This window comes from Strix uralensis, chromosome 20 (genome assembly GCF_047716275.1).
Source record: "Strix uralensis isolate ZFMK-TIS-50842 chromosome 20, bStrUra1, whole genome shotgun sequence".
In the NCBI taxonomy this organism is placed as follows: domain Eukaryota; kingdom Metazoa; phylum Chordata; class Aves; order Strigiformes; family Strigidae; genus Strix; species Strix uralensis.
Window position 1 is genome coordinate 9,954,342 of NC_133991.1, and position 26,365 is coordinate 9,980,706.

Below are 26,365 nucleotides of genomic sequence, written 5' to 3' on the forward strand. Positions count from 1 at the left end.
AAGCTCAGTGAATATCTCTGGGGTCATCTCTGTGCTTTTTCTGCCTGAAATTTCAGCCAGGAGCCCTGCCAGCCAAGTGCCCTGGGAGCACAGAGTCCACGTGTGGCTCAGAAGCCACTGGTTTGAGGTTGGCTTCTCTGTCCAGCTGGTGTCTTGAAGCCTGCTTGGATGTGATAATTCAACCTACGAGGCAAGCCTGCTGGACCCATTTGTAATTTGCTGTGGATCAGTAGATGCTGCTAATTAAAAAGGGAAGTCCTGTAAGGTTTTCCTCCTGGCTGAATTTAGATCTCTTAAGAATACAGCTTTATTTTTCTGACAAAGTTCATATGAAATTTGCAGCTTTAATTAAATTGGCTTCACTGGGTTGTTATCCCTTTGGAAGAGGTAGGCACAGAAGCTGTTATAACTGAAAAAAACAGAAGGGGAGGGTGTGGCTTGAAATAAAAGAAAATCGTCTCCCCCTTTCTGAGCTGTCCAGAGACTACGACATTCTAGGTGTCATCGTCTGACCCGTTTTATACACAAAATGAAGTCTGTAATTATAAGTGGCGATCTGGTGAGTGCATGGTGGGGACAAGCAGTCTGGTGGGAGCAGTAATGCAGGATTCACTGCGGCAGCAGAGTTCTGAGCCGTGCTGTCGCGGGTCCTCTCGGTGGAGACCACATGCCTTGGGGTGTGTGGTTTGAGAAGGGTGGAAATTTGGCACTAATCAAAAAGCCCCTTCCAGGGCCGGTTCAGGCAGAGCGGGTGGGTGCGAGTGCAAGCAGAGCAGGCTGTAAGAGGGTGCTGAAGATGGAGTGTGCTGGTGGAGCGATGGAGAGGGAACCAGACTCGAGAGCGTAGTAGGAGGGAACGGGCTCTCACCCTGATGGAGAGGCACCACCAGGCACTCTGCAGTCACCTCTGTGCCTGGAGAGGACAAACTGCTGTGCAGTGCTTTGAAGGGCTTAGTAAAGCAAAATGTGGATGCAGCTGTGTGCCAGAGGGGACAAAGCAGACTGTTCTCTAAGGAGCTTCCTCTTTTTTAACAGAAAAAGCCAGAAGTGCCACTTCCCTCCACCAACCCGTTTCTGGAGGATGAAGCTGGGACAGAGACAGATGAGATTGTGATCGAGAAAAGTGACACAGACAAAGTAAGTCTTTGAAGTTCTCCAGTTGTCAGTGAGGCAGTCTCTGTGTCAGAATCTCTGGTGGTGCTTAAGCTTTTCCCATCACATTGATTTGAAAGGTTTGTTTTCACAGCAATTAATTTAGTGCCGTTTTGATCCTCTGTGCAGCATACAGGCTCCCAGTACAACCGTGGTTTGCTCTGGCTCACTTCACTGAAACCAGAGCAATCTTTATTTCAGTTAATAGTGCGGAGACAATCCTGCCACGTGAGAGTGAGTTGGATTCTGTTCTAGCCCATGCAGCAACAGCTCAAAAGTAACTAAAGGATTTCTGTCAAAGAAAGATGAACTAGTGTAGTTGGGTTTTCAGATCCCAGAAGAAGCTCCCACTGCAAGCAGTTGCAATTCATATTTTTTACCTTGTCAGCCAAGCAAGCTAAGTCTGGGGTTACCAGGCAGCTCATTGAACTTTCAAGTGTCAGTTTTAGATTTTCACTCCAAATATATTACTTCTGGGATTTTTATCTCTATAGCGCTTTTCATCCATTGCCTCTGCAAAGCAGGCAACACCTAACCACTTGTAAAAGCACTGGGTTTCCAAAGCCCTCTGCAAACACTAAAGGAGTGAAGAGTAAATGCAATTGTTTTAATTGGCACCAATATCAAAGCCTGTGAGCCCTGTATTTTTTACTCCCCAGACGGATGTTTTCTAAGCGTTCCGTTGTAAGTTGCTTGAAGAGGGCACTACCCTCTCTTTGTTCAGTGAGTTTGCAGCCCCGTACATGGGCTGTTTACGGGTGGTATCCTGAGGGATGCCCGGGGCCCTGTGGAGTTTGTGGGGTGGTTGCTCTCCACCAGTGCAGTTTGGTGCGCTGCATCCCCTCCAGATTTTCACACAAGGAGGGCAGCCCTCTGCCTTCCACCTGCAGCAGAAGTCCCAAAATAGAATGATTAGGCAAAGTTTTGCTCTTTACATTAAAATTCGACTCAGACAATTGGTATTGGCCAGACTTTATCAGTGATCTAGAAGACAGAGACTTGGGAACTTGGGGAGACACCTGTGTGGTGTATTTTTTGTGAAGAGCTTGCTTTCCCCTCTCTCTAATGTCTGGGGGAAGATTGGCTCTGATGTGCAGTGCTGGGCTGACAGGACACCCTTGGACAAGTCAGTAGTGCTAGAAGGCAGGTGAAGAAATAAATTGCAAAGCCTTTTTAGGCGTTTAGGGTTGGTTTTAGTGAACAGTAGCATGCACTGCCCTGACCAGAAACAGTTCAGGTGCTTCTGAAAAAGAAACAGCTCTGCTCCTTGTACGTGGGGAGGCTGGTAGGAAGCCATCATTGAGCTACCCCTTGAAATGCTCTTCGTGGCGAGGTTGCCCTCTCTGGATATACGCCCTCTGTTAATGCTCACAACGCGGTGCTGGGATCTGCTGCAAGGGCAGCTGCCCTGCAGGCACCTGTCTGCCAAATGGGAGCCCTGCAAGCCCCAGTATTTCAGTTTCAAGTGCCAACAAGTTCATGTTGGAGGTCTCATCTTCCCCTGTCACTAGGTGAAGAAGAGAGGGGACAGGAAGGGTTGAAGATGAAGAGTTTTGAGTGGTAAAGCTCTTCCAAGACACTAGTCCCGAGAATTCAAGACACTTGTGAGTGTAAGAGGGAGCACAAGAGTTGGGGCGGGAGGGAATCCATGTTAAAAAAGAACCTCTTTTAGTGATCCTAGCAGTTCATTTTAATCTGTTTACTTTGGATAGTAATGAAAGGAAACTGGGCCAGCTGCAGACCTCCTTACTGTGACAACAGTAACCTTTTATTATTTCCATCAAACTCAAGGAGGAAATAGCTTAAACATCTGCAGCTTTTGGACAGGATTGCGCACTCAGAAATACAGCTTCACTGCTACTGTTAAAAGATTTAGTATTCCCTCCACCAGACATGCTGGGAGCAGCATGATGCAAAGACACACGCGCACACACAGAAAACCAGTCCTGCGTTAGGAGCTGGCTCTTCCAGCCTGGTAAATCGTAAACATCGTGAATCTGCAACCTTGTGTTGGCGCTGCCATCCTGGAGACTTGGCGACTGGAAGGGTTCTGTAATTACCACCTATTGTTTTCCTCCCGGCTCCGATGAGCGTGTGCATCCGGCAGAAAAGGGCAGGCACTGGCAAAGGGGCTGGGACGGAGAATGCTGGGTAGTGGCTCTCTCCCAAAGCTGTAAAAACTTACATTCTCCAGTCATGCTCTTAGAAGGTTAATGAAGCCAGTCTCGTAGAGGTGGTCTGGTCTCCATAAAACCGTTTGCTCGCTTTAGGTTTGCAGCCGTATGTTAGTATTCATTGTGTCTTTAAGTCTTAATTATTTCTGAGAACACTTCAGAAATGCTTGCCTTGTCATTCTTCGCTATTTCTGCAAATGACTTTGTGCCACCTCCTCTGTCATTTAGGAGAGTATGTCCTTTAGGCTCTCTTGTTTTGCTTTTCTTATGCTAAAAAAAAATTTCAACTGGAAAAATTCATATCTTTATTGGCTGGGAGCTGATCCTGGCTTTTTGCAGAGAGAGGCAAGAATTCCATTCCAGAGTCACTGCAGCCCTCTTTGCAGGCAGTGAAAAATTGTCAGCTTGCCGGCAAGCAACAAGAAATACTGTCTGTCAGTAAAAAAAAATATTTAAAATCTAGCTGTAGGGCAAAGATGAGCTTGAAGGCCCTACCCAGCCTGGTACTTAAACGTGCAAAAATTTAAGCATTTCAGTAGTCCTAGTGGCTTCAGTGAGATGTGCTTGGCCACTGCACGGAGTGCAGCACCAAACTAAAATGAGAGTAAACAGGATGACTCTCCAATGGCATATGTGCTTAATGCTCTAAATGTGATTTTAAAATAGAAGTCTTTGCATCCCCAGAAACGTGTCTCACAGTGAAAGCAGTCCTGTAATGTTGTCTGTATAATTCCAGCTCCTCCAGTAATTACGTGCTGTTTATCTTAATAAAAATCATCGAGATGAAGTCTGTAACTTTGAGTTATTATCTTTAATGTTCTAAAACGTAGGGATTTTTCAATGTTGCTTCTAGATAACTACTGCATTTCATTTCAGAGGTGACTAGTGGAGTCTTGTTACTGTTCAAAGGGTTCAGCAAGGTTTTATTTACAAACTGCATTAAAATTCTTTTACTGAAATCTGTTAGTGTGGAGCGGCCTTCTCTTTAAGGATAAGAATAATATGTGAAAAGATAATTCCTTGGAATACTAACAGCTCTGTTAGAGGAACGGAAGACTCAGACATACTGACCCCCTATATACTGTCAATTATAAGCCTTTGATTATTTGACAGCAAATTTTTGTGTCTTAACATTTCTAAAGACTTAGATCCTTCGGTGCTGTTGCATTACTGTTTCTTGCAGGGCAGGTGTGAAACCAACACTCTAAATGTTTTCTTACAGCCAAAGAAGCCAAAGGTCCCTGACAATCCTTTTCATGGCATTGTTTCCAAGTGTTTTGAGCCTCACCTTTATGTGTATATCGAGTCCCAGGACAAGTGAGTAACCAACATGCTCTTTTGGGTTTGTTTGCTTTTGAATGTGTATTACAGTTGGGTTGTGCTAGATTCTGTACTCAGGCTGCAGAAAATTAATTTCTTGAAAGTCTGCTTTCTCATTTCATCAGGAGGAGTATTCATGGTTCGGGAAAGTTAGAATGAGTGGGACCTTTGCTTGGGCAAAAATGAGCGTTGAGGGCTGTGGGTGTTGGTTTCATCTGTAATTGCAAAGGCCTGCAGGAATGATGCCCGATGCCGTTCTGTGGAAGAGGCTTAGTGTTTCTGAAATTGCTTTGGTTGCCTCTGCAATTCCCACTGCAGACAGATGTCTTTCCTTCGTCTCATGTCTTCCACAAATAGTAGGTTTGCTTTTTCTGTAAAATACACATGTGGCTTCGTGGCAGAGGAGTTTCAAGATTGCTTTATAGAAATAAGTTATTTGAGATCCTTAGATGAAAGCTGCTGTAGATGAGCTGGCTGTAAGATAACATTATCATCGCTCACAGATTGGGGCTTTGTCAGGGGCTTTAATCCCTGGAACCCTTCTTCGTCTTCCTCTTTGACTTGCAGCAAAATAACTTGAATGAAAGGAGCTTTCAGCTTATTGCTCTGAGAAGTTTTTAGAGCTCTTGCCACGCTTTCTTGTGCCCCTTGTTTCACACCAGGGTTTAAATAACATCTTTCTATCAACCGCAGTGCCAGCTGGGAGAGGAGATAGTTGAAAAACGTTCAATACAGACTTTTAGTGCAGGTTAGTGGCTGGAAAGGAAAAAGAGGTGCCTGCCTCGTGTAACTCATCTGTCTATGCCCTTCTGTCTCCCAAAGACTTACCAGGAGAGAGTGCATAACTCGAGGCTTGTAGTGTCCTGATTTTGTCCAAACTCCAAGATAGCCACCTTGAAAAAGCTTTCCCATGTCCCATCAACCTTTTATGCTTAAATAAAAATAAATAAATAAAACCTTGCACAATGGTCTGTCATGCTGGGTTTAGGTTCCTCTCTGCAGTATAACAAAGGGAAGCAGATATTTCCCCCCCTGCCCTCAGCCAACTGAGCACTAACTTGTTTGAATATTTCTCCCCTTCTCACTGGGGGCCATTTTAATCCCCGTTTTGGTAATTCTACCCCACTGTGCTCCTAGCCCTTTCAGTTGCTTTTTTTTTTTTTTTCCCTTTTCCTTTACAATCCTGAGATGTTTTATATTAGCTTTATAGCCACAAGCTGCAAGGAGTTCAAAGAAAAACTGCCACAGTATTCCCCATGCTGCCCCTGTCTGCCAAAAATTGCTTTCCTTTATGATTTTCTCTCCTCTTCCCCCTTTGATTGAACTTTTGAGTAATCTGTTGCTGATGTCTGAAAATGAGGAGTTGCTTAGATAATTAATTGTATGTTTGGGCTCTGAATAGGAAGATTAACATGACAGTTTTGCTCATCATTGCCTTAAGTCTCTGGCGGAAAGCAGCCTGGACCTTTTCTCCTGAAAAATTGTTTCCATACCCATTTAAAGAAACACAGTGCCAAAATCTGTAGCAATTTAAGAGGAGACACCTGAAAGAAAGACTTTAAAGATGCTGCTTTCCACCCTTAGCTGCAGTGTAAATATCAGATTTCTTAACAGCGAAGCAGATTTCATTTCTGCCCCTTTGGGATACGTGTCTTGAGCTCTTCTTTGTGGTCTGTTGGAGCAACGGGAGCATACATGTGTGAGCTAAGCTGTTCTGGAGTGAAGGAAGAGCTCTGTCAGGTCTGCAGTTCTGAGAGCATGCAGAGCCGTGGTTAAGTGTGCTAAAATGCACGTGTGCGTTCAGATTGTTCGGAAAACTGACACTTTCTCTTTGTGTCTGTGGCCTCCGTGAAGTCCATGGAAACTATCCTCCAGTGTCCCGGTGTCTCAGTGCCATTGCCCTTCCCCAGTGCCCAACAGATACCAACTGTTCACATCACTAAACAGGCTGACTTACTAAGCACCGTGTTCTTCTCTCACGCTGCTGAGGAGTTGTCTAGTTCCTCTCGTGATTGCCAAGATGCAGAAAAAACACTGAATAGGTTGAGTGAAAGAAAAAAGGAAGAGGAATATAGGAATGAAAGGATTCAAGAACCAGAATAAAATTCCCTTTATATGATTTCATTTCATATTTTCTCTTGGTTAGATTTGGAGAGTTCTTGCTCCCAATAAATATGCTACTGTTAGGAAATACGACATCTGCACTACCAGAGAATTTTCATGGAGCTTTTTTTGCAGAGTCCATAAAGAAATTGTTCGTTTTCTGTAGCTTTCCTGCCTTCTTCATGTTTCATCTCCCAGTAGCTTTTTCTGCTGAATTCTTTGTGCTCCCATTGTACCACACAAAGGTTGTTAGCCTTCATGTTGTATTTGGGCCAGTTGAGACCACTGTGAAAATTTGATTGACATCAACGGAGGTGTACATTAATATCATACTAGTTCCCTTAGTGCACAATATCCTGATGTTTTGCTTGTATCAATTCCGTGCTGAAATACGAGCAGTCCTCATGGCCTGCCTGTGACAGGCAGTTTGTCCATGTTAGGATCAGGATGAGCATGAAGCTGTAGTGCTGCTCTCCCAGCTCTTTTGGACAGCTGCATTTGTTCGTGCATCCCAGCTGACCGGACCTTGGGGGGCCGGGAAAATGTGGATGCATTTCACTTTGCCTCGGAGAAGAGGAGAACATGTGGAGTAAGCATAAAGAAACAAAAGCCATTGACATTCCTCACTGCGTCCTGAGACTTGAGAGAATGGAAAAAAAAAAAAAAAAGTGGCTGGTGAATGCTAAGAAAGCTCCACTTTGTTGCCCAGATGGAGCAAAGCGCAGATGGAAATGCAGCTGCTTAATTTAGTGGGACTTTTGACATGGAGGAAGCCACGTCCACATCTACTTTACTTGAGAACCTGAAGGAACGCCGCAGCTCGCGGCACGTGTGAGCCCTCCTGCAGCAGCCATCTGTTTGGCTCTCCTGCAGCTACGGGGAGAGGTATATTTTGCTTCGCTGTGGTCAAATACAATCAATGCTTCGGTTCAGCGTTCAATTGCTCGTGCCAGTGTAGAGATTTATCACATCAGTTGAGCAGCCTGATGTTTTTACAGTTCTTGTAATAAAGCCGAGGAACTGTTTGTATCTGTGGAATCAGAGCTATGTAAAATACTCAAAGCAGCGAGCAATAAGCATGAAAAAAGGGGCTACTTGTCTTTGCAATAGCCTGTGAGCCTAGCTTAAGCCAAAGAGCTTTGCTTCATGATTTAAAGCCCTGATATTGCAAGCACATTTCTGTAGATTAGTTTGGCCTGGTGGATCATCCACAGTAGCAGCTCATCCATTTTGGTACAGCAATCTATAAGTTTATCAGGGAAGAGCCAGGTCACTTCTCCACTTGTGAGGTGTTGTGGGTTCTTTGGTAAACTGGAATCAGAGTGGTTTTTCTTTTTCACGAGAGGAAAAGAAAGAAAGGACAGAAACTGGGGCAAAGTTTTCATTGTTGGCGGGGCTTTTTCCCCTTTCGTTGGCAGAGGTAAGTGAGGACGCGCTGAAGAGTCTCAGCCGCTGTGCTGTCCGTGCTGGCGATGACGCCGTACCCGTCCCGGGAGACCCTCATGCAGTCTCTGCATGAACTCTCGTGTCGTGCTGGGTGCCCTGTGAGTTGGCCTGAGAGCAGCAGAACATTTCAAGTTGAAACTCATTGATGGGCTTTTAAAGAAGATTTTTTTTTCTTTCTATGGACAGCATTGCAATTCTGTCAGATAAGTCTGTTTCTGAAAAATAATATATTAACTATAAAGTAATGCCTTATTTTTTTAATGATAGTTCAGTTTCTTGCTGGAGTAACAGTTCAAGTTCTTTCTTCTCCCATTCTCCTTCTAAGGATTTGTCTTTCCACTTAAGTACCCTGGATCATGGCATGGCACAGCCGTTACACCCTCAGTAGTGAGAGGGGTGAAGGCTGTACCGAGGGAGGGGGGAAGCTGGGGGAACTCTGTAGTGAAAACGGGAATATAAAATACAGGAATTTCATAACTCCTTTTGGTCAGCAGAGTGCCCTTCTGTCATCTGAAATGCCTATATATTCCTCAAAAGCCAAACTTCCTTGTGGAAGGTTGTGTGTATTTGTGTGCCTGGGGGAGGAGGTTTATTGCTGTAATTTAGTCCATCTGGCAAAGGTTATTCCACTTAGCTGAGCTCCAGTGTCAGGAGAGCTGGTCTTGGTTCCTGACACGGATGTGCTGTCTCTGGAGGAGTAGGACCAGAGGAACTCCCCAAGATCAGAGGACTTCTTTGGTTCTGTATTGATGGTTCTGGCTCTCTGCCATGCTAAAAAGCCTTTTTGTCGTGATGGAACGGTGGAGTGAAGTTTATTGTTGCCTAAAGACTGAAATATTTGAGTAAGGACCAGGTTATAATGAATCACTAGAGACAATAGGAGGGCTTTTTGTGCTTTTAAAAAGAGTTTAAGTAGGAAGTGCACTTTGCGCTCATGCTAAATAAAACTTCTTTAAAGGATGTGTGAAGTTGTGCAAAACCAGGTGGTATCCAAATGGGACCAAGAAATGGCAAATGGCACACCATTTTGAGCACATCCCTTTAAAAGCCATATTCCCCGAGGTCTGCTCTGGAGGCCGCTGATATGGGAAGCCCGACTGTTACTTTTGCCGGTGCCAGGAATGAAACTTGAGCATACGCTTTATGCACTTGCATCAAATGTGCTGAACCTAGTCCTGGCAGACTTGCAAGCTTTTATATGTGACTGGAGAACAGATTGAAGCTGCCACTAAAAGTCTTGAGTACAAAAGGTCGTTACTCATTGGTCCAGTCCTCGTTATTGTATGAGATTTGTGTTGAGAGGGCGGAGATAAGAAATGGCTGGAATACCCAACTGCTAAAATATGAATGTGTTTGCTGGTGTCACAAGGCAGGGCATCTGGTTTTAAGCATTATTCTCTCTCTTCCCTCCGTTTCCTCCCCCAACATACTAAAATATCTTTCTGTTGTTTCCCCCCATCAGAAATCTCGGTGAACTGATTGACAGGTTTGTGGCTGACTTCAAGGCTCAAGGTCCCCCCAAGCCCAACGTGGACGAGGGAGGAGCCGTCCTGCCCAGCTGTGCTGACCTTTTTGTGTACTACAAAAAGTGCATGGTGCAGTGCTCCCAGCTCAGCACCGGCGAGCCGATGATAGCCCTGACCACCATATTCCAGAAGTACCTTCGGGAATACGCCTGGAAAATTCTGTCTGGAAACCTGCCCAAGTGAGTTTTGCTTCCCAAATGCTGCAGCGCTGTCTGGTGAGACATTCCAGTGAGGAGCAGATGCTTTGTAAAGATAATTAGTAAATATATACTTGTGAACACTTACGTTTCACTGTCAAAGAAACCACGTAGCAGCAATATGACTGCATTTACTTCATGATTTTCTCAAAAGTTCAGTTCGTGGCACTGAGAAACAGCAAGAGACCAAATAGACAGTCACGGCATTGTTTTTCTTTTAAGGGCCCCTGGAGGACAGCTTCATATTTGGCTTTGGTTAGCAGTCAGATTTACAGTTTCTTGAAGTTCCATTTGAAATGCCAGCCCAAGTCTCTTCAGAGAGGTCTGGCTTTCAAAATTGCACTTACCCTGCCACTTGGGTAATGGTCATACTGTGATTCTTAGCTGCCTTGGCTCAACATTATACATATAATTATTTATAATGAAGGTGGTTTATTTGTGTGATGCTGAAGTGCTTACCTGCCTCTCCCTCTGCTCTGTAACATTTTATATATATATATAAATAAAATATGTAGAAGTAAATCCAGTGAAAATAAAGGAAATCATTCTGGTTTTACACCAATGTGGTAAGCGTACAGGCTAAAGGAGCTCCTTACTTTGCCAGCCTTAACTACAGGTAATTTTGTATGCTTTTTACCATCTTCCGTTTGTTTCCCCTGTAAACCTGGGAGCAGCAGAATGAATTTCTGAAACCAGTAAAATCTTTTACAGATGGAAGGGGAGAGGGTTCCATCCAGACAAGTGGAAAGATAAATTTAATGTGCATTCTCCATCAGACCTCAGTTGCATTCTTTATACACATTTTTTTGTGTGCTCCATTTTTGCTGTCCAAGATAAATATCACTGTCCTATTTTTTTAATGGATTTGGATTATAAAGATTTGAGAGGTAGGGAATTTCCTGACTCTAAACTGTTCTGAGTCCTTTGTTGATACACAGCCGTTAATCACTGGAAGACGGTGGAAAGAAGCCACATCTTCTATAATTTACTGTGTTGATATCATCAGTTTTTCAAACAGGTTAGCAAAGTTTCCAACGCATGTTGACATCTGTTTCAGACTGAGAAGATAAATATGACAAGCTGCCTGATAGTTACTGAGATTTGTCTGTAATCTTTAATTAGATTTTGAGTAACTGGCAGTGAAGGTGAAGCTAGCTGGGGAAGGCTGCGTTCCACTTGCATCCTAATCTACCCCGTTGTGCATAAGTGAGTTGTCCTTTGCCTGAAGATGTGATACAAAGTTCTGTTTGTCTTTCTAAAAGATATCCCTTAACCAAAATAGCAGTTGTGTGCTTGATGTAGAATGACACTGACCTGTATTGCACAGGGCATTGGACTTTGTGGTCATAAGGGCTTTTTATGGCATTGAAATGTAGCAGTAATTTTGCAATGTCTGTGTCTGTACACCTGAAAACCTTACGGGTTTTGTCTGTTTTTTTCCAGGACGACTAGTAGCAGTGGTGGGCTCACCATCACTAGTTTGCTGAAAGAAAAGGAAGGCTCTGAAGTGGCTAAGTTTACTTTAGAAGAACTCTGCCTCATTTGCAGCATCCTTAGTACTGCAGAGTATTGCTTGGCAACCACCCAGCAGGTGAGTTCTCCTCTACCACACCTCTGAGGGGGCACCCAGCAGCGGCCCCTTTTCTGTCATGAGATGCTGTGCTGCTCCCTCTTCAGGGGTGGGCTGCTGTGCAGGATGGAAGAGTCAGAAGTACTGAAACATCCGTAGTAGCGTCCGCTCCTCATAGCGTCCTGTTGATTATTGAGCTCTATATTATTAAATCTATATTTCAAGAAAAGAGAAGTATTGATTTTGCTGTTTCTACCTGAGAAAAGTCATTTGCTTGTAAATCCTGCTTTGCAGCATTGGTTTTGGATGCTGTCCTTTTATGCTTGTTATGCAATTTGTTTTGGATTTGGAACCAAATTTTTTATTAAAAAAAAAAAAAAGGAAAAATATTCTTCTCATGGTTCATGATCCTCCCTTTTATAAAAACAAGAAAAACAGTAATTCAGAATAGGTTTGGAAAAACACTTGCATGAAATATTGGGGCAAGGTGGAGTGAGGAGAGAAGGTATTTATGCTGATATGCTTTTCAGCCACAATGCCCCTTACATTCAGGTGCTTTCCAGATGCCATAGGTTAGGAGATGAGCTGTGACGTTTGGCCAACAAGACCTCTCCACCACTAGAACTGACAATCCTCCTCTGCAGTTTGGGCACAGACAGGGTGTTGGAAAATGTCTTTATTAGCAGGACAGGTGCCAGGGTGTTAAGCTAGTACATTAGCATGTCATACTGGAGTTACATATATGACCTTGGAGGTTATTTCTTTGAGGACACTGTGTCACCATAGGCTGTCCTGGCAGATCAGGATGTCTACGGTGTCCGACAGGGAAAGATTTCCAGTGTTCACTGGCTGAGTTTTGGATATAGTCTAGGCACAGCTTAGGTTTTAAGAAGTTGACTTTTCCAGGATGTAAGTTTTCAAGAACTGTCATTTCAAGTAAGAAATCTGATCTTTCTGCTGCTTGTTTTGTTTCCTAACAGTTGGAAGAGAAACTCAAAGAAAAAGTGGATGCAAGTCTAGTGGAGCGAATCAACCTGACGGGAGAGATGGACACTTTCAGCATGTATGTTCAGCAGATGTATCCTCCCAGAATATATCAAACATCCTAGTTTGTCAGCCAGATGGTGCTGGAGTAATGCAAGTCCAAGATCCCAGTGTCTTAGGACCCAGCCAGCAGTAGGACCCACCCAGATACGCAGCCTAGGCATAGGCATTTCCCTGGTGAAGGAATGGTCATCCTTCAGCTAGTCCAAGAGCAGCACTAGTACAGACTTTAGATGTAGTTGTTCCCCATCGTCCTAGCCAAAGGAACAAGAGCACTGGAAAGGGGAAAGGAAATAGTGAGTTTCCATTTGAAACATCATTTGCATCTTGGCAGCTCTGTGAGGTGGCTGTTACATTTCAAGAAAGGAAGCTATTTCAGTACGTTCCTTCCTGCTTTAACTTCCCACTGTTAATCAGCAGCCTTGTCAGTATGATCAAACCCCATTTCAGATGACATAAAAGACCGATCCAATCTTATATTTGGGGATTATAATTGAGAGAAGATTATCATTCATTAAAATAACTTTTCACATAATGATGCTAAAAATATTCCCCTCTAACATCCTCTCCACCACTGACAGTTTGAATATTTTTTGAGAAGGAAATCGAGGCAAAAAAGTAATTGTTTCACCTCACATCAGACAAAAGAAAACCTTGGCAAAGCTGTGAAAATAATCCCTATCACCAGCTCTCCTTCTCCCTAAAACTAAGATTCAGCCCAGATAGCAGTAAGATTTTTTTCAGAAGGCTTCCTTCCTGTGATTCCTTCTCTCTTGCTCCAGTGGGCAGGATCCCACTGAATCTCCATCCAGGTTTTTCACATGGTCTCAGGCTCCATTCCAGGCTGCAGAGACTCCCTTCCTTGTAGATATTTCTCAGGCCTTTTTAAGAGTGAATCCCTGACCAAAAGCTAGGGTTGCTGTGTCCGCTAAGCCAAAGCAAGCCAGGTAGCTAGGGAGTAGAAATAAAATATGCCATATGATGGGATTTTCTTGACATGGACAGGTCGAGGGTGAGCTTTGTGTTTTCTTGTGACCTGTCCGGCAGGAGCCAGCTACCCTGAGTTGCTGCTCAGTTTCCACAGTGGCTGACTGACGAGGTGGTTGGTCGTAGGCAGCCAATATGATGTGTTTTGGAAATTGTTTAAATGTATAGTTCACATTTGCTGTTTTGGACAGCTTTAAAGTTAAACTGACAGGCCTGATGTATCTTGTAACAAAGGCTTTTTAATTGACTTTCAGTCTGTTCCAGTATAGTGCTTTGTCCAGTCTTCTGTCAGTGTAAGTTGTAGCTATAAACCTCTCTGGCATTTGCTCGTTCAACATCAAACAAGTTGTTTCTTCTGGGATTTGATGTCTTGTTCGGCACAGTCATAAGGAAAGTGATAAAACGTTGCTGCCTACACACTCTGGAAAGTGTTTCTTCCTTCACAGAGAGTGCAGAACCACCCCAAATGTGTATAAAGCAATCGACTCGGAAGGGGTTTACCCCTGGGGTGGCTAAGCATTGTCTTTAGGAATTGTGGGAAGAATAATGAGCTCTTCCTGAAGCTCAACAGAAAGAATATTGTTATGTAAATGCGGAAATTCATGATTCCCACCCCCTGCCCTGTAGATCTGTTGTGAGATTATGGGCAGTGTTCAGAGACCCCTTGAAGGCCTGAAACATTGAGGTTACTATAGTAAGAACTTGCCATACTAGAACTATACTGCTCATTTATGGCCTCAGCTGCTCAGTCTGTCAGCTTCTGTGCATCTGTCAGGGATTGTATGAGGATTCATTAACTGCTGCTGAAGTACTGTTAGGTGCTGCCTGGGGCAAAGATTTGAGGATCCAAGCCCTCTTGACATGTCACGATGCTTTGTGTTTGCAACACGCTTCTTGCTGCACCATTACCCCTCTACAGCAGGTATTTATTTTGAATACTTTTGAATAATTTGTAGACAGATAGGTTTCTCTCCCTGTTTGCAGTCTTGTGGCTCTTAGGTGAGAGCTGTACGTGGTGACCCAGCTTCGGACAGACTCCTGACGTGTGGAGACTAGTGATGAACTTGCTTTCCTTCCACTGAGAGGGTTGTGTTTCATTTTGGTGCTGAGCCACAACTCTTTCCTACGGGTCACTGACAGCAGCTGCCCTGCAGCAGTCAGCCATGCCCAAGAGGTGGTTATTCAAGTTCGGCTCCCTTGGCCTTGCTTGAGCTGGTGGAATCCCCCAGGGGACTAAATCCTGTAGTGCCCAGCAGAAGCAGAGGCACCAGCAGAAGCAGTCGCAGGCTTTTTTTATCCCAATGCAAGTTTCAGATCACGTAACTTGAAGCCTGTAGTCACTTCATCTTCCGTCCTAATTTTTCCAACAAATTTTGGATGAGTTTGCCTTTACAAACAAATTAATTGCTCTGAAGGAACAGTCTTTTACTTGGCATCCCATTCCAGTCTTTGTGTGCTAGAGCTGTAGGAAAGGGACTAGACAACCTCTGTGAGTTGCGGTGAAGAACAACACCCACATCCCAGCAGCAGAATTCAGAGTAGGTGATACCGTATCTCGATGAGGAGGTGGACACTTAAAAATATTTTGAATAATGAACTCCAGACTAGTACCCAGAACTTCACAAAGAAGACGAGGGGGAGGAAGGATGGTTTGAGGAAGCATTGGTCAGATTTCTTGTAGATCTACGATTTCCATCTGTGCCACCATCATGAGAAAGAGCAAAAGTAAAATCCAGTTCTTACATATATAATCCTGAAGTTGTAAACAGGCATCTGTGGCAGATTTAAAGTTTACACTGTTTTTAAAACTGCACTTACTTAGTGAAACACAGTCACTTATTACTTCTAGAAGTTGTCTGTAATGTGAGTACTGGGTTACGTGCCCTTGAGGGTGGTCTGAGATGCTGCAGACAGAGTTTCTCAGCTGTTGTTTTAGATCATTTGCACCTTTATGCACATTGTAATATGGTGCCATCAAATATGTCTCTAAGCAATATCATGCTGTTTGAAAAAAAAAAAAAAAAGGAGGGAAGGAAATGTGTTTGACTAATGTGTGCTTTAGTCTGGTATATGTCTCTGAGAAACTCAAACAATGGATGGCCGCAGTCCTAGATGTAGGGTAAATAAGACATCTGCCTTGATCTTCTCAGATGGGAGGCACATTCAGAACTCATACAGATGTACTTTTTAAAATCCCCTTTGCAAGTTTCTGTGAGTACTAGAGCACTGCCTGTGAATGAGTGGAGAGATGATAAAATGTTAGTTTTATACAGACTGGATTAAATGTGAAGCCAAATCTCAGTCTGGGCTCGGTACTCAGGGGTTCCTCCCCTTCCTGATGCAAAGGTGGGGGTTACCCCATCTGACACCTTTGATCTCCAGCCCCTCTATGTGTCAAAACAGAGAAAGCTCAACTGTAAAAATGTCCTCTCTACACTAAAGCCCGTTGTGTGGCTCCCCGATGAACAGCGTGCAGAACTTCCCGGCTTCTTTTCAGTACAAGTTTTAGCCATGTGTACTCACAGCATAATGCATCTGTCAGCTAGTAGATGATTTCCCTCCTTTCACAGTCAAATAAGCCAGTTCTGGCACTGTGTTGCTGAGTACTATTTTAAAACTCGCGCTTGATGTTTTTTGCAGTGTGATCTCCAACAGCATACAGCTGTTAGTGCAGGACCTGGATGCAGCCTGTGACCCTGCCCTGACTGCTATGAGCAAGGTAGGGGATGGATTTGTTTCGGGAAGAGGCAGCCTTAAGATCCATGTGGAGTTCTTGTTTGCTTTGACTGCTTGATTTCACTATTGACATTTCCTTTTACGCTGCCTTGAGACTTAGCCATCTATTGATTTCTTCTTGCTTCTTAGAGCAGCAGTTGCTGTAGTTATAAATACATCCTTCACCCCAAAACCTCCTGTCATTCAGATTGGAGCTTTCACTCTTTTGCAGCACATTAAAACACACAGACAATGAAATACTTTCTGTAAGTACATAGAGTTTTCTCTTTTCACTCCTAATGCCAGTGAGAGCCTTTAAAATTGGGAAAAGTTTTGTTAGCATGAAATTTCAAATACACCTTCCCGTTTGTTATCCTCTTTTTTTCTTTGACAAGGAGTTTTAGTAGCTGGCTTGTTTGTGGCTGTTAAATGGAGGTACTCAAAGGGTAATATGGAATTGAGATTGAGCCCTATTGCTTCTGTGATCCTCTCAAGGACATATGGAGCGGTTCCTAGAGAGGCCCATATGATTAGTGCTTAAGGATTTTGTTGCAGTTACACTGCTGGCTTTTATACGTTTGAAACGCAGAGCTGTGTTTTCTTGCCAAAGTATTGTAAAAACCCAGACTGCTTTAGACAGAGGTGAAGACAACAAAAGTGGATTGAACTATTTTTTTAATTAGAAATATTAAACATAGAGCTCCATTTTTGTAGGATCAACACACTGTCTTGCTGCCATGAATTTTAATAGCTTTCTGCTTTATGATGTATTCCAGCTGTAACTAGCCCCACCACCCCCAGCTAATATTTGAAGTGGAATGCAGCTGGTAATAGAGCTTGTACATATTCCAAATGAAAAGAGGATTTTTTTTTTTTCCCCCCAGTAAAATAGCACCATTAGGAAGGGCTCAGCACTTCAGGTGTTGTGTGTGTGCCATGTCAGTGCCTTCAATCTCCTGAACCTACGTAGCGTAGTAGTATTTGAATCACTTAGCTCTGACTGTTTATACCCAAGTAAACCACAACCTTGAGAAAGCAGCAGCTGGTAGGCCATTTATTTTTGTCTTTGGAACACTGGTAAAATGCAACACATGTGATGGGACTGATGATATATAAACAAGTTAAGTGTTATGAAATTAGCTAAATAAATACTTGTCACTTGTGCACACATTCCACTATTTGCATCAGACACAGTCGCTTTTATGTGATTTTTTACTAGACCTGGGTTTGGTGCAAGAGGTTTTTTCCTTCACCCTCCTCCTCCGTTTCCTTCAGGGCTGGGTTATTACTCTGACAGTTGAATAAGAAATGCATATAATTATTTAAACACGGAGTTAGTGTTTGGATGTGTAAAATTTCAGTCTTTATTAAAGGAATAGACTGTGTGCCTGATCCATTCCAATTTTCCTGCACTGGGAAAGGCATGTGTGTCTCAAGACCCCTACTCCATTAGGGCTCTTCTTTGTCTAGCTTCTTTTCATTTACTTCACTCTGGTGTCCTCCAAGATTCAACATTCCCAGTCCTTTATTGGAGTCTGACTTCTTTTTTTTTTCCTTGCAAAAATGTTCGGTAAGTATAGAGGTAAATTAAGAAATACTTAAACGTCTAAATCCACTTTGGCTGCTGGCCACTTTGAGAGATTTAACACAGAAAATGGCATCGTGAATATTGCTTTCAGCTGGGAATGGGACTCAGTTTCACTGATTCTTTACCTTGTGTGTTCTGGAAAAAATGGTATATGACGAGAAGGCCCCATATTACAAAATTTGTAGGTGCTAATCTTTACTCAAACTTTACAGCAGGTGTAGAATGATTAAACACGGCTGTAGGACGGGGAGCTGGGATGTGGGGTGGGAGAGGAATTTGCCCTAAACCCCTGTTGTCATATTCTGGATAACAAAGTGCTGTGAATGTGTTGTACTGATCTGTAGCAGGTGCTTAAATTGCCTGGGGTGCTTTTTTTTTTAATTGTTGGGTTGAGGGAACCACTAATCTGCATGGGATATTTTTGCCCCAATTAAGTTTATGGATTGCACTGGATAAGGTTTGATTTACTTGCGAATTAAGCATCGATTTATATGTAAAACTGTGCTTGTAAGTGGGGCTGGGGGACATTTTAGTGACTCATGTTGATCACTTGCTGGTTTTTTATATTTTGCTAAAACCTTTTGGCACAGCTGCAATTTCCTACTTCCTTACAATTGAGTGGACAACAGCAAGCCCTTAAACACAGAGCTCTAATAATCTCTCCAATACATACAAGGAAAACCCCAAAAGCAGAGCAATCAGAGGTGCCAGCTGCTAATTAGAAGTCAGCATGAGTGCATTTTAGCTCTCAGACAAGGTGCAGCGTGCAACAGTGCAACCCAAAACTTGTGTCAGAAAACAAGGGAGGCAGTTTCAAAGGCAGCAATATCTGCTGCCTGCAACACCCACTGGCTTTCCTCTCCCCTCCCACCTCTTCCTGCATGAGCAACATGAGGTCAGGGGGGAAGGTGCTGGCCTGGTGCTTACAGATGCTCCCCGTGCCCCGTCCGGAGCCTGTAACGATAAGCTGGCAGTGGGGTGCTACTGAGCACGGGGAGCCGTGGAGGCTGATTTGTCCTCCATTAAATCATGAAACAACCCCTTTGGTAGAGACCCATGTCCGTGCTGAACGTGGAGGAGGGACCTGGTGGTTCCTGGTTTGGCCTTGCCACCCCACTTGCAGCTCTCTGGGGACACAGGGACATGTGGGGACATGGACACCGCCAGCCAGGCAGAGCCAGGACCGCTCTGGAGCCTCCACTATGCCCAGAAGGTAGTGCAGCTCTTAGCCACACCACCCCAGTTTTGCTCAGGGTTTCTCTCTTCTCCTCCCCTTTTTAAGAAAGCGCCCTAAAATCTCGAGGGTCCTTGTGGGTTTTGTTGTGAAAACCAGCTCTGAAGGTAGCACTGGGTCTTCAAACCCCGGCCCTGCCCTTGCGGGCAGCCGTGTGGCCCCGTGTCCTGGCGTGCAGGTGCCTTCCGGCTGCTGCCGGGCCGCCCCCCGCGCTGGGCTTCTCCCTTTGGCCGGTGAGTGCGAGGCCTTGCTGCTGCTGTTCTTCAGGCTCATTTTCAGCTTGTGTATGTAAACTATGTGGATATCCCAAGAAAAACATAGGACAAGGGAAAAAGAGGAATAAATTTAAAATGACAAGAACAAAGCTTTACCAGAAGAGTTGGGCTCATATTTCTTTTGATGACTTTTCAGTATGTCTACTATGTCTTTCACTGCAGCTACTGGTTTTTTTTTTCCGGGTGAAACACACCCACACACACACACAAAGGGCTATTTTTACTGTTCGTGCTTTAAAGGTTTGGTTGTAAAGCACTGCTTTTGGAATGAAGACCAACCAAATGAAAAAGCTACTGTTTTATTGTTGTTGCAATAATTCAACTCAGCAGTCCCGTCCCACTTTCTGGCCATTCCCACTACGTGGGGATAGTCTGTTGGTTGAGGATCGCTGTCTGTCAAGAAGGACCAGCGCTGGGAATGTGTGAGTCCATCAGGGAGACAGGCACAAAGTGTTTTCTTCCGGTATGACAAGTACCGTGAGGAGCAGAAAAGCAGTTCTCTCTTGAGGAACCTTCCAAATGGAAGTAAGATGGAATGAAAAACCTGTAGAGCAGGTGATGAGAGAGATATTCCTTCTAGCTACCCCGGTGATGTGAGAGGTTGGGGTTTGGTTGGTTGGTTTAAATAAAGACAGTTTTGGTAGGATACATGTAGACTCTCTCAGACACTGCGGTTTTGCAAAGAATTTGGCTTCTCTTGCCCATTAAGTCACTTAGGCTGCATGTTGTTTGGATGGAACTGAATCAGCTGGGTTGCAGTGGACAAAGTAGCAGTAATTAAATTAAAACCAGGAATAAAAAACTTTGCATGCAAAATCTAGATCTTGAGAAAACAAGTTTGAGGACAAACACCCCCTCAAAAGAAAAAACTTGTCTTCTGCACGTGCCCAGTTTTCTATCCTCATTTCACAGCTGGTTTCCTCCTGTTTCATCTCCAGCATGAGGAACAGTATCTCCAAACAGTCAGTTGGAGCACATGGCAGAGTGCGTAGTCTCTGAACATTAGCAGAGCTAAGAGTGCTTTTCTGGATGCATGTGTTCCTCAGTGAGACTTTGTTATACACAGGGACACTTGGCCAGGCCTTACCCAATTACCTCTTTGTTTTTCACATGACTTACACTGTGTACTCCCTCTGTACTGCAAATAAGGCTCAGAGAAAGTCAAGGGAATTGCCCATCTGGCTCACAGGGGCTATTCTGTTGCATTTCTGCTGACGTTAAGTGAAAACAAAATGGGAGGTTGAGTAACTCTTCTTGTTTTGTATTTTTGACGTGTATTTGGGATGAGCTGAAGTTGGCATCCTAGCTTATACACCAGAATTGTTTTCAGTGTGAGCTACACTGGTGTAGAGTGCTTTGGACTTTAAGACTATTTCTACCTCTTCCATCTATCTGTCATCAGTCTCACCAGTATTAAAGTCTTGGCTGCCATACAGGAATCCAGACTTTGCAAGCTTGCAGATATTTTCTCAAATGCCTGTAATCAGGATTTATATGGGCACTTCATCCCAGCAAACTGGAAACTGTTAAATATTAAGGCAGTCTGGCATGCTCCAAAAGCTTTTTTGAATCCTAGTGGTCCTCATCTGTGTAGGTTACTGGTCACAATCACTCTCTGCTCTGGTGCAAAAAGGGCCGTTCTGGGTTTTCTTTGTATCTTCTTGTGGAAGAGCTTTGCTCAATCAGTGTAGTGACGAAGAACTTGACCTTGGTGGTGAATTGCAGAGGCAGTCTCTCGATGATTCCTTAGAGATCTTTTGGCAGGAAGTTTGCGCAGTTTTCCTTACCTATTGCTTGAATCTTAATGAATTAAACAGTCTTTTTGGTTGTTTTTTCCCCTTTGTGCAGATGCAGTGGCAGAACGTGGAACACGTCGGTGACCAGAGTCCTTATGTCACCTCAGTGATTCTCCACATTAAGCAGAACGTCCCTATCATCCGTGACAATCTGGCCTCCACGAGAAAGTATTTCACTCAGTTCTGTATAAAATTTGCAAAGTAAGTTACCGACGTGGCACAGAGTTTGCCGAGGTCTCTGGTTCCCACTAGCCTGTTTGTACATGATAAACTATTTGCTTTCTAGCGTGCAGCATCAGTGGCTGTTAGTGTCTGGGTGAAGACCCTCTCCATCCAAGGAGACCACAGAGGGAGGTGGAGTAGAACAGCAAATACCAGCAGCTGCTGGAAAGGTTAAAAGATACTTCAATTTCTTGTCAAGTTTTCTGCTGAGGCAAATTTTCTCAGATGTTTGTATTGATTGGTTCCTCCTCACGTGCCTAAACCACCCCATAAAATATTGTGATGATCCCTGTCTGCTGTTAGCCAAGTACAGAAGGTTTTGGGTTGGATATCTTTAAAAAGTTTTGAATGTAGGCACGAGTCTTGCTATGGGGACTTACTTTTCTTCCAGTGATAAGAGGCTGTGGTGCTTGCAGGTACTGAGAAATTTGGTGTATCATCTGCCTCAAAATAACTTTTATAATAGCTATAGCACTGTAAGGAGGGCATGTGTGATGACTATATTCTACCTTTACAGTCTAAAAGCTGCTTTTCTGTGTAAAAACAATTCATTCAAGAGGAGAAGTATACATTTAGATTTTGGAGGATATTATGAGTGTCTTCCTGGCAGATCACTTAAAGTTGAGCAGCATGGAAGAACTGGAAGATGAGACAGAAATGCCCCTTGCCTCTGGGTTCAGGGTTGAGGGTGCAGCTCTCCAGCATCTCTTGGACATCCAAACTTTGAAGCTGTGTGTCCAAAACAAAAATTCAGTTCTTTGGGAAGATACTTTGAACTCTTCCCTGCTTGCCTGTGGCCAGCTGAGCTTTACATGCCAGTGCCCCAAGAAAAACCCTCAGGAGGACTCTGCCAATTGTAGCTTCTGCTTTTGGTGTTGCATGTGACTATGCTGGTAGACTTGGGAGCGGGACCATGCGTATCATGTGTCGCACTAAAATACCTTAACGTTTCATTCATCTGTAATAAGCTAATCATCCTGAAATAAACTATATGGCCCGGCAGTTACTGTGTGGGTTTGAGACTGGAGCTTCAGCTCGTGCTTCAGCAGGGAAGGATGCAGCAGCCTCCCCTGAGAACTGTTAGCCTTCGCAGCCGGGAGGCTGACCTCAGAGTTTCGTTCCCCCTTTCTATCTCAGGGTACTCATTAGTTTGCATTAAGGAGCAGTTACTGATAAATCATATTATGATGTTGCCCATAATCACTGTTTGAAATGCTGTCTCAGTGAAAATTTATTGCACTTAAGCTTTCTATGTGGTTACGCTTGAATTTTATAATCGCTAACATGGTGATAAATAAAAAACCCCATTTACTCAGCTGTTCACAGCACACTCTTAATACCTCAGCTTATTTGCCTCCCTTTTAACTTTATTGCTAAGCACATACCAAGTAAACTCCGGATGAAGTACCCAGCTCTCACATTTGAGAGAAGTTCACATCTAAGATGGGTGCCTTCATCACAGCTTGTCCCACAGAAGAGTGGAGAAACTGCAAAACTACCACTCCACTTCAAAACCTTTTTAAAGACAACTACAGCTCTGATCTACAGCACATTAAAACTAAGAGACAGTCCTGAATTCACTGTTCCATGGATCAGGTGTAGAAGTGAAAATTTGGTTCCTGAAGATTGTTTTTGCTGGATCATATTTAGAGTCCTTCTGTACAACTCGGTTTTAAGGAGAACTAGCCCAGTGGTAAGGGTGCACTGATCTTAAAATGCTTATGACACTTTAATGTGTACAAACATTTGTATTTTTGAAGCTCTGAATTCTTACGGAATATGCTGGCCTGCCCGATATAAATACCTGGCCTTTTGTGTGCTCCACAACGCTGAAAATCCTTTTAACAGGCATTGTGCTTCTCCGTATGGTAATGCCTGTATCTTTTTGAACTGCCAGCCACTTCTCAGCTCTAATGGATTGTATAAAGCGCTCGTTTTGAGTTACAGGACCACAGGGGAGAAGGCATCTAAAGTCACTAAATTTAAAACTGAGGGATCTGAGCCAAGTCTGGAAGAAGAAAAATGGCCATCAGAAATTGCATCAATCCTCTAACCTAATTTGTCATTTTTGCTTTGTTTTGATCAATATGCAACCCTCACTCCCTTGAAATGGTGAGAAGCTTTCCAGGAGGCACTCGCAGGCAGGGTGAGGGGCTCTGTTCTCCCTGCACCTTGGTCTGTATCCTTTGAAATCAAAAACCACAGTGGTGAAGCCGTGGCTGCTAGGCCGAGATGTGTTTGGGAAGTCTGTGACCTGACCTCAATGAGGAAGAGATTAGAACTGAGAGACAGGAAAAACAAACAGCTCTCCCCCTCACCAGAAAAGTGGCTCGTCCGTCATGAACAGCCAGGCGTGGTGGGTAACTGCAGCAGGCATCCTCCCAGTTGCTCTGGCCTTTGCATCGTGCTTTTAGTGGGAGCTGTTAGGTGGAAGAAGATCGTGATGAGGAGGCTTCTGGAGGTTTCAAAGCAGCGGGCTGAGCTAAGCCTGGGCGAGCCTGCAAGGGCTGGTCACCACCTCAGAGGGTGGTGTAAAGCAAAACCCTTCTCAGCTGTGGTGACTCAGTGACACCAGGATGCTTTGGATGATGTCCTGCAGTAGCTCATCTCCCATCAGACAGACAGACTGTGGTTACATCTCTGTCTGCCTCGCTTAGCAAGGCATTGTGTTTGATGCATCACCAGTGCAGGGGATTAGGAAAACACTGGCTTTGGCAGAGCCACTCCTCTTGGATGGGAGCCTCTCAGATGCTGTGGTTTCTGTGCTTTAGGTTCCTAATCTGTCTTGCACTGCTTTATTATTATTACACGGGGGACTTGTCTGCTTCTATGGAGGGTTTTCTGGATTCAGTTTTATAGCCGAAACTGTAAATGAATTCTGGCATCCAGTCTAGCTCTGTGGATGTGCAGGGAGTAAAGGCATTTAGAGTACAAAACCTCGTGCAGAGCATTACCATTGAATACGCATGTATTATTCGCATGAGGGTTGCCTGCTGTATGCAAAGGGAGCCAGCACTGAGTCCAGCCTAGGCAAGAGACTCAAGTGAATTTTTCAGTTAACTGCTCTTGATGGTCTCTGCTAGTCCAAAAAAAAAAGAAAAGTACCAGAACAGCCCTTGGATCTTACGGTTTGTCTTGTCTGTCCTGCTGGAATTGAGAAGCTGTTTCCAATAAGGCAGCGTGAAATAACAGGCATGTGGGGATGGAAGGTCGCTTTACCCTTCTGCACTGATTGTGGGTGGCCATCCTAAGGGGCCTGGGAATTGTTTCATGCAAGACAGAATGCTGTCTATGGGAGGCCATGTGGTTATATAGAAGATTAAAAAAAAAAGAGGGGAGGGGGTCCTTTGGCTGCCGATCTGCCACCTTGCAGAAGGAAAGGCTCACCCTGTTTCTCATCCACAACATGAGCGTTAGCTCCACGCCTGACCTCACAGAGGTGGGAGAGTTGGACCTACGTGCGAGATCAAAGGTGCAATTAATCTCTCGCACTCTTCCAGTTGTAGAGCGCTGCTGCATCCAGAGCTGCTACCGACTGATCACTTTATAGGATCACCTAAGCTCCAGCTGTACTTGGCATTCTCTAATTGCCCTCTGGGAATTACTTATACACCTGAAAAATGGACTTCTAAAACAGATAAGTTACGTCTCTGCTGTAATGCTTTTGTGCAGGAGGAGACAGGGCTTGTTTTCCTCCTCTTATTTGTATTTTGTTGCCAAGGTTGTTTCTCTGGTGGCCAAATTCAAAGCTGTTTGGGGCAGCCCAGTAGCTGGTTCTCACTAGTAGTTTGAAATTGTTCTCCTTGACGCCTCTCCAGGAAAAGATGATTCACTGAGAAAGGTCATGGCTGTGTCTGAGGGAAGGGGAAGGGAAGGAGGCTTCGCTTGGAAGGACTCTTTCCTCCAACCATTTCTTTCAATTTGCTCAGCAGCTTGGCATGCTCTGTGCCTGAGTTACGCTTTTGTCATTCTTCCATGAGAAAGGGCAAAAAATAAATGTCCTGGCTTGGAAAACAGGTGGCAGGGCAAACAAGATGATGTCCATGCTCCTTGCTTCGTGGGAAGGAAAGAAATAGCTTGACAGATGCAAGGGGGAAACCACGCTGAATTTAGATCATCACCATAAACAGCACCTCATTGAAAAGGACAGAAAACAGACCGGCTTATATGAACGAGGACAGAACCATTAAAATCCAAGACCTGCCACCAGGTCGTGGAGAAGGTCCTGGAAACATGAGCCTTGTAGGCATTCAGCCAAAGAAGGCCGTGTGAAAGAAGCAGAGTACATTAAAATACCAGGCAGCAAAAGGAAGACAAGAGTATGGGTGGTGTAGTCCTGACAGATGGAGTTTGTGTTGCTCATGTTGGCCGCTCTCTTCACGTTCGGCTCCTGAGTTTTCCTGGTGCTGTGTGTTGGTAGAGTAGCTGGGGCAGGAGCTTGGCTTGCAGGTGCTCAGCCAGCGCTTCTGCAGGAAGGGAGCATCTGCTTCTCCACCGAAGAATGAAACTGCCACAAAGCCTAAAGTCAAGAAGCAAAAAGCTAAGACCAAAGTTGACGCTCTGGAGTGCATTGTCCAAGGTGGCGAATATTGGGCTTCCATCTTTGCCAGATTCGCCCTGGTTGAGTGTACATAACTTAGTCGCTTTTCTGAGCCTGAAGTCCACGTTACTAAAATAGGGTAATGGTGTTCTCCTTTTCACAAAACTTTTTCTTGTCTTTGATTGTGTTGGCCAGAAGCTTTCTGGAAGAGTGCCTTTCTGTGTGAATGTCCAGGGCCCAGCAGACCTCCAGCCTTGGCTGGACCTCAAGTTCGGTGTGTAATATGCATGTCATGGAATTACTAGTATGCAGTAAAATGTAGATTCTGGATACAGTCAAGATACTTCCACTCCATGAATACTATACTAATCCTGGCGTGTGGCTGGTTTTATTAGGTACAACAGCTTGTTTGCTTGTTCTTGACCTTGTACTGTAATACTTCATATATAGTTTATAGCAATTTATTTACATGGAGT

General features: G+C 44.1%; 1 protein-coding gene across 4 annotated transcripts in view; it reads left to right on the forward strand.

Annotated features, from left to right (window-relative positions):
* Positions 1–26,365, forward strand: part of VPS53 (VPS53 subunit of GARP complex) — a 74,206-nt gene that overhangs the window by 31,464 nt on the left and 16,377 nt on the right. For 3 of the 4 annotated variants that reach the window (XR_012631719.1, XR_012631720.1, XM_074890500.1), the window contains exons 12-18: positions 1,036–1,137; positions 4,549–4,643; positions 9,658–9,900; positions 11,362–11,509; positions 12,469–12,551; positions 16,160–16,238; positions 21,180–21,328. Coding sequence is in view for 1 of the 4 variants with exons in the window: in XM_074890500.1 (XP_074746601.1) it covers positions 1,036–1,137; positions 4,549–4,643; positions 9,658–9,900; positions 11,362–11,509; positions 12,469–12,551; positions 16,160–16,238; positions 21,180–21,328 (899 nt within the window). In the remaining 3 variants the exon portion in view is untranslated. Of the gene's footprint in view, positions 1–1,035; positions 1,138–4,548; positions 4,644–9,657; positions 9,901–11,361; positions 11,510–12,468; positions 12,552–16,159; positions 16,239–21,179; positions 21,329–21,413; positions 21,520–26,365 lie in introns of all 4 variants that reach the window. The other variant, XR_012631721.1, reaches the window with a different exon arrangement.